Source organism: Stegostoma tigrinum, chromosome 28, assembly GCF_030684315.1.
Source record: "Stegostoma tigrinum isolate sSteTig4 chromosome 28, sSteTig4.hap1, whole genome shotgun sequence".
NCBI lineage: Eukaryota > Metazoa > Chordata > Chondrichthyes > Orectolobiformes > Stegostomatidae > Stegostoma > Stegostoma tigrinum.
The window spans coordinates 34,134,172-34,146,920 of NC_081381.1; the positions used below are offsets into that span (position 1 = coordinate 34,134,172).

Below are 12,749 nucleotides of genomic sequence, written 5' to 3' on the forward strand. Positions count from 1 at the left end.
CTATACTTATATGAACTCTGGTACAGACAGCAATTGTGCATTTCCCAAAATATAGAAAACTTCTTTTAGCTTTCATCATTTTGTGCAATTTACTCTTGTGATCTTGTGTCACATGCATATTCTCCTTCATTCATCACTGATACATTATTCACTGAGAAGCCCCTTCAAAGGGAGGGGAGGTGGAGTTAGCTTGGAGCAAATAACAAACTTCCAGAGGATTCTCAATCTTTGCAAGGGATAGTTCAAAGGTTAAAACATAAGAAGCTGGGCTGGCAAAGTGCCAAGGTTGTAGGCTTTGATGCCAGAAGATGGGACTCATCCAGAGTAAACCAAACCTGCTTTATCAACACCAAATAGCAATTTAAATGTTGCCTGCAGGCTCTGTTTACTTTTTCCTGGGTCTCATGATACATCCTGCATTCAATCACATCTCCTCAGCCAAACAGAATTCTCCATACTCCAACTTCTTTAGATTCAACAAGACTGATCAATTATAAGCAAGTCCACTCCACTGAAACTGACTGAGCAAAGAGAAAAGGTCCTGTCTGTTTTATAAAGCTTTTCAGGATGATGAGACAAAGTAGTGAAACAATATCTTTTACATCTCCCTGAGCAGGCAGATGGAGGTGTCAGCCAAATAGTTCAATCAGAAAGGCAATAGTTCTGACAGTGCTGCTGTGTCAACCCTAATTGTAGTGTTCAAGCCCTGAAGTAGCTCTTGAACTTAACAAACCTGTGATTCATGTGCTACCAGCTGAGCCACAGCTGATACAAGAAACCACGTCATTGTAATTGATGTAAAGAATCAGAGAATCCCTACAGTGCAGAAGCAGGCTATTCAGCCCATCCAGCCCAAAGAGCATCCCACCCAGACCCATCCCACTACCCGATTACCCTGCATTTCCCATGGCTAATCCACCTCACCTCCACATCTATGCACTGTGGGAGGAAACTGGAGCACACAGAGGAGACCAACACAGACACAGGGAGAACATACAAGCTCCACACAGACAGTTGCCTGAGGCTGGAATCAAACCCAGGGCCCTGGAGCTATGAGAAAGCAGTGCTAACCACTGAGCCAAGGTGCCATTCCAGGAGTCTGAGCAATGGACCCACTCACATCATCAATTATGTTTTCCCATCCTTCCGATTGTCTGAGAGTCTTTCAGGAGTGGAAAATTAATTGCCGGGAGACTGATTAAAGAGAAAAACCATCAAATTGTTTGCAAAAAGGTATTTAATTTCACATTTGTCACATTGGACATGTGGAGATCAATTGTTCAAACTGGCTATGAGGTGGGTTCAGGAGGTAATGGGATGAACCCTCCAAGATTGTCTCCAACCAGAGTCGACACTCTGATCGGAAAGCGAAACACTGAGGATGCTGGAATTCTGAAGTAAAAACCAAAAATGTGGGCAAGACTCAGGAGGCCATGCAGCTTCTGTAGAGAGAGGAACTGCATTGAGACTTTACTTTTGTGATCTTTCATTAGAACTGGCAAAAGCTGATTGAGCTGAAAAGCTATTTGGTAAAACCTCACTGCGCACAAAATATTTCTGAAGAGTGGTCCTGACCCAAAAAGTCAGCTTTCCTGCTCCTCTGATGCTGCCTGGCGTGCTGTGTTCCTCCAGCTCCACACTGTGTTACGTCTGACTCCAGCATCTACAGTTTTTACTATCTCTGCACACAAAATTATCCCTGTCTTAGACTTGTATCCATTGATCCATCCAACAACTCAACGATTCAACTTTCTCCTGTTGCCCTGTACAGGCATTCTCTCCACTTTCCTGATTCCCAGGCTACTACAGCACAGGAATAACGGAATCCCATAGCAAAGCACATAAATCTGTAGTTATACCTACAACCTCCCAGTCATGTTTGTAACCGCGCACTTACTCAAATCTTCGTAAATGTAGAGTTTTTTGTTTTTTGTTGACTGCTAGATAATGATTGTTTGTCCAGTGGCACACCACAAATGGTGAAATCATAAAGTTGATGCTGACACCAAAACAAATGACTTCCATGAAAATAATTCCATTCATTCCCATCAGTTCTCTTGAAGGTCACATTCTGGTTTTTTGATGAATTAGTTGACTTAGGTCAGAACGATAGTGATAGTGGCAGAGTCGGCCTTGGTGATGCTGTTTACCATGACTTCTAGAGAGTGTGCACATGTGTGTATGCGCCCATCAATGTCAGTGTGTGTGTGTATGTCTGTGTGTGTGTGTCTACATCTGGGTGCATGTGTGTCTCTCTGTCTGTGTGCATGTGTGTGGCCATCTATGTCAATGTGTGTGTGTCTGTGAGCCTATATCTGGGTATGTTACTTGTCTACCTGTCTGCGTTCGTGTGTGTGCCCATCTATGTCTGTGTGTGTGTGTGTCTGTCTGTGTGCATGCGTGTGTGTGCCCATCTATGTCAGTGTGTATGTGTGCCTGTGAGCCTATGACTGTGTGTGTGTGTGTGTGTGTGTGTGTGTGTGTGTGTGTGTGTGTGTGTCTGTGTGTGTGTGTGTGTGAGAGCCTACATTTGGGTGTGGGTGTGTGTGCCCATCTATGTCAGTGTCTGTGTGTGTCTGTGAGCCAACGCGCGCGTGTGTGTGTGTGTGTGTGTGTGTGTGTGTGTGTGTGTGTGTGTGTGTGTGTGTGTCTGTCTGTCTGTCTATGTGTGTGTGTGCCCATCAGTGTTGGTGTGTGTGTATGTCTGTGAGCCTGCGTTGGGGTATGTGTATCTGACAGTAAGCCTACATCAGTGTGTGTGTACCTGTCTGTCTGTGCATGTATGTGTGTGTGTCTGCGTATGCATGTGTATGAGTGTGTTAGGCAGGGTGGGGATTTAGGAAGAAGGTGGTGGCGGAGCGGTTGTCCTGCAGGGTGGATAGGGCAGGCTTTCCATGATGAACATTCAGACTCCTCACTACAAGATATGTGTGGCATCCTGGCAGAAAAAGGCCTATCTTTTGGCCTGCATGCTACACTTGATTTATATAAGTGCACCAAGAATATATTTCACATGTGTACTAGAAATAACTTCGGGAAGTATTTCAGCAGTCTATTTGTTTACGGTTTTGATATTATATTTGACACTAATGTCTTTCAACAGAGGCATGTCTCCTTTCAACAGAGCTACATAAGCTCCCTGAATTCACTGGCACTGTTACCATTTAGATATAGAGTAGGCAAGTCTGGCTCAAAGCACATCTGTAACCAGAATATATTGCCTCTGGAAGCTTTAGTGACTAGATCCAAGGGAGAGTTGGCACTGACAAGAAGCTGGAGTCCAAAGGTTCACTGCAGTTGAGCTTCCTTGTCTGGTTTCAGCATTATGATGGGGTGCCATCGTCTCCTGCATTGAGCAAGCCACTTTGGATTAGGCTAGTAACCTCATTCTTGCAGAGGAGGTAGGGAAGGAGAACAAGGGGCTGTGTAGAGTGGGAGTAGTGTCTTTATATATAAATGGCCCCTTTAAGCATGGCTGGGAAGGCCACAGTTAGACTAAATGATCCTGAGCAAACCATAAGAAGTAGGAGCAGAAGTGGTCCACTCAACCCATTGATCCTGCTCTGCCATTCAATGAGATCATGGCTGATTTGATAATGCTCTATTCCATAGTTCTTGACTCATCACTGATTAAACCCGCCTATCTCAACCTTGAATATAATTAAGAACCCAATCTCCACAGTTTTCTGTGGTAATGAATTCCACAGACACACTAATCTCGAAGAAAAGAAATTCCTCCCCAACACTGTCTTATCTGGGTGACCCCTTTACTTGGAGATTATGCTATCCACTTCTGGACTGTCCACAAGGGGAAAGAATCTCTCCACATCTACCTTGCCAAGCCCCCTAAGAACCTGGTGTGTTTCAAAGTTTCTAATCTGCCATGTGCATTGTTCAAAGCTTCCCATTTAACTGAGAAGGGGCGTTAAACAGCGCATGCCCCTCTTTAAAGGCCTGATGCCCATTTGAGATGGCTGCCAGGAAGTGTCAGTTTATAAACGTGAAGGTACAAAAAAGGCAGGCCTTGACTGGTTATGGGACATACAGCACTAAAATGGACCTTTTGTACCGGGAAGCCTGGAGCTGTCATACATGTGGTCACAACACTCCCACCCACCCAACATGTCTTTGTTCCCTTGAAGGTGCTGTATGATATTAACTTGTTGCTAATGTTGCTATTAGAGATTAGTTGACACTTAATGAATTATAGTTTACTCATCCTGTCCTCTCTCAGTATCCACAAATGTTCCACTTCCAGCCTATGTCTCTGGATTAGGATTGGGGAGAGGAATTTTAACCCAGTGATGCAGAGGACAATTGTGTCGGCTGTTTGACCAATTTAACAAGAAGAACCACCCTATTTGCAATGATCAACAACTCCCTAGATTAACTGGCTGGGAGATGAAATATATCTGCATTCCTTATAAAATTCTTCAAACCAATAGGTGGAAGTTGTACTTCCATGGACCTGACATTGGAATGCAGTCATCAAGCCACACATAGCGCAGAGAGACAGTGTCCAACTCATTATATGATCTTGCTGCTGGGAAAGTGACCCTGTGTATCACTCTTGTTTGTTTAGTTCTTTCATTCATTCATGGGATGTAGGCATTGCTATCGAGACCTACACTTATCACCCGTCTTTAATTTCCCCTTAAACTGACTGTCATGCTAGGGCCAATTCAGAGGGCAGCTAAGAGTCAATCACATTATCGTAGATCTGGTATCACCTGTAGACCAGGCCGGCTAAGGATGGCAGTTTTCTTCCCTGAAGGAAAGTGAACCTCATGGGTTTTGATGATAATCAATGGTTGCACAGAAAATTTTAGGCTAGCTTTTTGATTCCAGTTTTTTAAAATTTACTTCAAAAGTCACCATTTCCCATGATGGGATTAGAACCAATCTCTCAGGGCACCCGTCTGGGGTTCTGGATTACCTGCCCCTTTCTTGCTTTGCATGTACAGACTTAAGGTAATAGAAATCAAAAGAAGAGCCAGTCAGGAAAGATTTGAGATATTGAGTTGGCAATAGGTTTATTTAATCTGTGGCCTTGTCAATTGGCTGCAGAAATATTAGGCTTAGGATGGAGAATCTGTACACTGTGGAAGCAGTCCATTCAGCCTATTGAGTCCACACTGACCCTCTGAGGAGCATCCAACCCATATCCACCCCACTACCCTATCCCTGTAACCCTACGTTGTCCATGGCTAACCCACCTGGCCTGCATATCCCTGAACGCTGTGGGCAATTTAGCATGCTCAATCTACCTGACCATCATTGGACTGTGGGAGGAAACTTACGCAGACACGGGGACAATGTGAAAACTCCACTCAAACAGTCACCGAAGGATGGAATCGAACCCGACTCTCTGGTACTGTGAGGCAGCAGTGCTGTCCATAGTCTAGGTTGGTCTTAGTAGACCTTAGTAGGTCTTTGCAGGTAGCAGAAGGTCTAAGTAAACAGCAAAGCAAGTGGCTGTGCATGTAAATGCAGGACACATTGGTATCCAGTTTGATATCCAGGTTCTTCTTTACAACTTGGAATGTGTATGGCCAAATTGAGAGCTTTAATCCATGCTATTGGGGTAAGGACTACATTGGGAGAATTCTGCACCCAGATTTATCAAGTGACAAAGCCACAGCTTCCCCTTTTGGTGAAACCATCAAGTAAAAGTAATTCCCAAAGAGGAAGCACAGAAAAACCAGGCAATGGTGTACAAATACAGAACCTTCAAAATTCAAAAATGTTCAACATGTGTGAGTGAAGTGTACATCCATGACTGTCACACAAACATGTAAATCAAAAGTGGTGATGATAAACACATGGAGAAAAAATGGTACAAGATTGAAGCATAAGAATGTTTCCCTGAACCAAAGATGTGAAGATTTGGCTCCTAGATAATAAAATGTGAGGCTGGATGAACACAGCAGGCCAAGCAGCATCTCAGGAGCACAAAAGCTGACGTTTCGGGCCTAGACCCTTCATCAGAGAGGGGGATGGGGAGAGGGAACAGGAATAAATAGGGAGAGAGGGGGAGGCGGACCGAAGATGGAGAGTAAAGAAGATAGGTGGAGAGAGTGTAGGTGGGGAGGTAGGGAGGGGATAGGTCAGTCCAGGGAAGACGGACAGGTCTAGGAGGTGGGATGAGGTTAGTAGGTAGCTGGGGGTGCGGCTTGGGGTGGGAGGAAGGGATGGGTGAGAGGAAGAACCGGTTAGGGAGGCAGAGACAGGTTGGACTGGTTTTGGGATGCAGTGGGTGGGGGGGAAGAGCTGGGCTGGTTGTGTGGTGCAGTGGGGGGAGGGGACGAACTGGGCTGGTTTAGGGATGCAGTAGGGGAAGGGGAGATTTTGCTCCCACGATAAGACATTCCACTCCCGCACATCCCAGATGTCCAAGTTCTTTAAGGACCGCAACTTTCCCCCCACAGTGATCGAGAACGCCCTTGACCGCGTCTCCCGTATTCCCCGCAACACATCCCTCACACCCCGCCCCCGCCACAACCGCCCCAAGAGGATCCCCCTCGTTCTCACACACCACCCTACCAACCTCCGGATACAACGCATTATCCTCCGACACTTCCGCCATTTACAATCCGACCCCACCACCCAAGACATTTTTCCATCCCCTCCCCTGTCTGCTTTCCGGAGAGACCACTCTCTCCGTGACTCCCTTGTTCGCTCCACACTGCCCTCCAACCCCACCACACCCGGCACCTTCCCCTGCAACCGCAGGAAATGCTACACTTGTCCCCACACCTCCTCCCTCACCCCCATCCCAGGCCCCAAGATGACATTCCACATTAAGCAGAGGTTCACCTGCACATCTGCCAATGTGGTATACTGTATCCACTGTACCCGGTGCGGCTTCCTCTACATTGGGGAAACCAAGCGGAGGCTTGGGGACCGCTTTGCAGAACACCTCCGCTCAGTTCGCAACAAACAACTGCACCTCCCAGTCACAAACCATTTCCACTCCCCCTCCCATTCTCTAGATGACATGTCCATCATGGGCCTCCTGCAGTGCCACAATGATGCCACCCGAAGGTTGCAGGAACAGCAACTCATATTCCGCCTGGGAACCCTGCAGCCATGTGGTATCAATGTGGACTTCACCAGTTTCAAAATCTCCCCTTCCCCTACTGTATCCCTAAACCAGCCCAGTTCGTCCCCTCCCCCCACTGCACCACACAACCAGCCCAGCTCTTCCCCCCCACCCACTGCATCCCAAAACCAGTCCAACCTGTCTCTGCCTCCCTAGCCAGTTCTTCCTCTCACCCATCCCTTCCTCCCACCCCAAGCCGCACCCCCAGCTACCTACTAACCTCATCCCACCTCCTTGACCTGTCCGTCTTCCCTGGACTGACCTATCCCCTCCCTACCTCCCCACCTACACTCTCTCCACCTATCTTCTTTACTCTCCATCTTCGGTCCACCTCCCCCTCTCTCCCTATTTATTCCAGTTCCCTCTCCCCATCCCCCTCTCTGATGAAGGGTCTAGGCCCGAAACGTCAGCTTTTGTGCTCCTGAGATGCTGCTTGGCCTGCTGTGTTCATCCAGCCTCACATTTTATTATCTTGGAATTCTCCAGCATCTGCAGTTCCCATTATCTCTGAAGATTTGGCTCCTGTTCCCATTCCTGAACATCATCCAATGGCCTTCAATGGAGGGCAAAGTGTGTTAGCTCTTTTATAGGATTTATTTCCCTGGAGACAGCCACCATCCATTTCCTCACCTGGACAATTAAATTAGGTAGACATCTCGGGTGGGTCTGATCCAGTCGTCATCAACCAAATGCAGGATTTCCCCATGCGTCTCATGTGCAATTAAATGCATTAAGACTGCATTCATCAGTGTCATACAGCAAATAAAGCAGCCAATTTGTACAAATTAACTTCCTGCAAGCAATAAAGCTGTTAATTGACCAATTAATCCATGTATGGTGGTTTAGTTGAGTTTCATAGGATCTTTTATGTCCATAAGCTCTTTTGTATCCACCAGGCCAAGTAAATAGCATTTTGGTTTAGCACCATCAACAATGTAACACTCTTGCTTTTGTGCCTGAAATGTCATCCATCCCAGATGAAATGCTTAAGTCCTAGAGTGGAGCATGAAGTCAGAATCCTCAGAGACTGAGTCAGGTTGTCACACATAGACCTAGAGATCGCTCTGTTTAGATAGTGTTCAGAAAACTAAATATCTAACAGAGAGGCAGGGGACATGTGGACCTTTTAGCAAAAAATGCAGCAAATTTTGGTGAGGACAAACCAGAGACGATTTTTACCCTTCACCAAATTAGGGTTTAAGCATCTGTTTAAGATCTGTTTCTGACGGCCCATAGGATGGGGAACATTTTGCAATTGCTCGCTCTACCATTAGGATGTGCATCTGTCATTTTCTATTAGATTTTCTAATCACGCAGTGTGATCACCACTATTGATCAATTTGGTAAACAATTGCATTCCTAAATATTTTTGTTTATGTGGATTAGTGATGCGACATGTGTCTGTTAAAATATAGGGCTCATTAGAAGGTAGACACAGACCTGAACTGAACAACTCCAGTGTGTTTTTTGGAGTAGTTTCCAAGTTGTAATCTTATCCAACAGCTTTTAACTTCAGTGAGAATTCAAGAAGAAAACTCCCTTCGAAACCTTACCATTTGCCATCTTCTTATCCACTCTCTAAAACATACACGAACTCTCAATAGGATAGCTTTCGAAATCCTAAAAATAGATCTCCTGCTCACTGTACACTGTTTTACAGAAAACTAGTAATTCCTGCATGTCCAATATTTGTTCAACCATTTACTTTCACTTGGGTGTAAATGAATCACTAAAAACACAGTCAAGACTCCAAAACACCACACAAAAATTTCAGACAGAATTAGGATTTTCAAAGTAAGTGATGGAACTTGACTCAATTTGCTGTTACCAAAAAAAAACGTGGTAGCTGTAAAAAGGCTGAACATTTTCAAATAAACCTTTTCCCTTCAATAAACTATGGTGTACTTTTAAATGTTTCTGTGTCTACTGTCATTGTGATTTCCATATAAATGGCATCAGAAATCTATCACAGAACTGTTATTACTAACACCATACCTTCCCCTGCTTGTCCATCCCTCAACCTCCCTTCCCTCCCTCTCCACTAACTCAGAATAATTGTTTCTCTTACCTGTCTGGGCTGAAATACAGAGGAAAACTGCCAGAGTCAGAAGAATAAGTTGTCGGAGTCCCATCTTGTACATATTCTCTCTTTTATTAAGACAGATCTTCTTCTGACCTTTGGAATGAAAATGCAGCAAACTCCAGCAGATGCTTGAAAAGCTAAATTGCTAAGCAGCTTCTCAACTCAAACTCACAAACTTTGCAAACGGTCTGCAATAAAACAAGGAGCAGCCCCAGCTACTAGACTCCTATATATTTGGATTGGAAATTCTGCAGAGAGAGGCACAGTAACGGTTTGGAGTGGAGAGGATTGGGTGTGGATCAGGGTGTGGGAGGTGGGAGAGGAGGAGGAGGCGGGTGTTTGGAATGATGTCAGAGTCAGGATAAGTTTGAGACTTACTCAGTCTGCACCCACTTTAAACAGCATGAACCAGTGCCAGCAATCAAGATCTTTCATCTAAAAGTATTCCAGCTCTTTGAGATATATTTAGTGAGCAGTTCAGTGTGGGATGGCGGAGAAATGAATAGCTGTATGATTTGTTGTTGGAGAAAGAACAACTTGACGGCTGTAATAAAAACAATTTTAGATTATTGATTATAATTCTTTTATTATGCCAAATCACAAATGTTTGTACCCTGCCTCATTAATATTGTTCCCTTCCGATTACCTCCTCTGAAAGTTTCAGCTCAGGTACCTGATGCTATCCTGAGCCAGCGCAAATTGCAATTTTTTTTATTTATTAACAGGATGTGTGCATCGGTAATTAGGCCAGCATTAGTTGCCCATCACAAAGGGCAGTTCAGAGTCAATTACACTTCTGTGGGCCTGTAGTCACATGTAGACCAGACCACACAAGGATAGCTGTTTCCTTCCCTAAAGTGAATTAGTGAACCAGATGGGCTTTCTTTTTAATCCCTCTGACAATCAACAACCATTAGACTCTTAATTCCAAATATTTATTGGATTCAAATTCCACAGTCTGCTGTGGTGGGACTCGAATCCAGGTCCCCAGAACGCTACCTTGGTCTCTGGATCAACAGTTCCAGTGAGAATACCGCCAGGTCGTCACCTCTATAGGCGTAGTACTATCAAGTCTATTCTTTGTCCTCAATGGTATTTGCATTCTGGGGCAATTTGCCTGTCATTGAAGCCCTGCATATATCACAAGAGAGGTGGGTCAGGGAGAGAGTCAGAAGCCAGAAATAAGCGAGGGCAAATCTTTACCCTCATCCAGGTAATGTGAGGGAGTGCAATGTCCACTTCATTTTTATCTGTTCAAGTTAAAAATGAGCGAAATGGGAATCAGGGCACTGGGGGGGAGGTTATTCTCTCTGTTGGATTATGGTCAGACTGTTAGTTTCCTGCACGATTCTCTGCAGCATTTGCCCACCACCTCCAATCTGGAGGTGGATGGACAATGCCCAAACGTCACTAAAATACATTCATGGCCAATACCACCCCTTCCCTCACCCTACCACTTTTCGAATCAGGTCACTGCCAATATAGAGGGGACACAGTAGATGTTGAAGAAAGCATGGCCATGTGATTGACAGCTGATAAGCCCTCCAACATAGCAGACCTGGCAATTCAGGTGAGCAACTATCTTCACAGGGTCAGATGCAGCAAGGATCGAGGGGGTGAGCGGTGCCATGAGCACAGCCTGTTGACATGCAGCATAGGACTGGCACAGCCAGTGACCATAACGGTCAGTTGCAGTTTCTGGCCTCCTTCCAGGCACAATGACGTAGGGGGTTTGAACTGTAAAGTAACTCTAAGGGAACCTCTTTTCAAAACTACCTTGGGTAATAGACACTTGTGCTTCAGCAATGGATAGAAAATAAGGTTGGGCTGAGTCATCGTCATAGAGTCAGTCACACAGCGTGGAAACAGACCTTTCAGTCCAACTTGTCTGCCTGGTCAGACATCTCAATCTGACCTCGTCCCATTCACCAGCATTTTGCCCATATCCCTCTAAACTCTTCCTATTCATATACCCATCCAGATGCCTTTTCAATGTTGTACGCACCTCTGTCACCTTCTCTGGCAGCTCAATCTGTTCACGCACCTCCCTCTGCTGAAAATGTTACCCCTCGGGTCTCTCTTTTTAATCTTTCCCCTCCCACCTTAAACCTATGTCCTCTAGTTTTGGACTCCCCCCACCCTGGGAAAAAGACTTTGGTAATTCACCCTATCCATGCCCCTCATGATTTTATAAACCCCTATAAGGTCACCCCTCAGCCTCTGACACTCCAGGGAAAAAGCCCCAGCCTATTCAGCCTCTCCCTATAGCTCAAACACTCCAGTCCCAGAAAATCCTTGCAGGTCTTTACTGCCCACTCTCCACTTCCTCTGGAAAACAGACCAGGATTATATGCAGGATTCTAAAAGTGGCCTCACCAATGTCCTGTTATTGCAACATGACATCGCAACTCCTATACTCAATGTTCTGACCAATGAAGACAAGTGTGACAAGCGTGCCAAATGTCTTCTTCACCACCCTGTCTACCTGCGACTGCATTTTGAAGGAACTATGCACCTGCACCCCTAGGTCTCTTTGTTCAGCAACACTCCCCAGGGCCCTACCATTAACTGTATAAGCCCTGTCCTGGTTTACCTTACTAAAATGCAACATTCATCCAGCTTCTCCTTATAACTCAAACCTTCCAGTTCTGGTTAACATCCTTCTAAATCTTTTCTGCATCCTTTCTAATTTAATATCCTTCCTATAGAATGGTGACCAGAACTGTATGCAATACAGTTCATCTGTCCCATTACTTTAAATTCCACAAAGAGATATCCGGACATAACATAATGTCTAACACAATTTCATCTAATTTTTCTTTTCTTCTAATCAATCTCTTAAGAAGTGTTACGTCCTACCTCTGGAGCAGGTGGCATTTGAACCTGAGTGTGTTGGCTTTGGGGTACCATTACTACTACTGCTGCACCAGAAAAGCCCAGACCAGCCCTAGTCTCTGCAAGAATCTGATCAATAATTATGCAAATAGCCTGGTCAAGAAAATGTGATTGCTGGCTAGAGCAATGCAGAAAGCAAACCAACCTGATTCAATGGGGATTAATGGAACAAGATGAGTAACAGACTGATTTTCCACTCATTCAATCCACAGATTAAATCTTATGACCTTCTGAACATCTGAAAACCTGACTCAGTAATGGAGATATCAGACAGCTAACTGTTCAGTTCTAGTGATGGTGTAAAGCTCTGCCGACACTTTAAATGTTCTTTACTACTGTCAGCTCGTACTCATCTCCATTGGGCTCAAATATCTCTGAGTCAGGAAGTCATGTGTCTTAATGTTTCATTCTAGAACGTGAGTGCACAATCCAGGCTGGCAGTGTTGAACTGAAGGTGTGCTGCATTGTCACAGTTGCTGTACTTTGTAGGTGATGTTAAATCGAGGACCCATCTGCCTGACCTCATCACGCAATCACAGATGGCGACAACAAAGAAGGAGGTTATTTAGTCCATTGTGTCAATGCCATAGCTCCAAATAAGTAGTTCACCTCACATCACTCCCCATCCTTCTCCCTCTAACTATGCACACTTTCTTTTAGGTAAAATAG

At 45.0% G+C, this 12,749-nt stretch overlaps 2 protein-coding genes across 2 annotated transcripts in view; one reads left to right on the forward strand and one right to left on the reverse strand.

Annotated features, from left to right (window-relative positions):
• The window catches only part of LOC125466548 (podoplanin-like), a 28,989-nt gene extending 19,489 nt beyond the window's left edge, over nt 1–9,500 (reverse strand). Inside the window, exon 1 of the mRNA XM_048561145.2 lies at nt 9,171–9,500. Coding sequence (XP_048417102.1) covers nt 9,171–9,243 — 73 coding nt within the window. The 5' untranslated portion in view covers nt 9,244–9,500. The remainder of the gene's footprint in view (nt 1–9,170) is intronic.
• Nucleotides 1–12,749, forward strand: part of LOC125466681 (C-X-C chemokine receptor type 3-like) — a 131,381-nt gene that overhangs the window by 65,024 nt on the left and 53,608 nt on the right. The window lies entirely within an intron of this gene.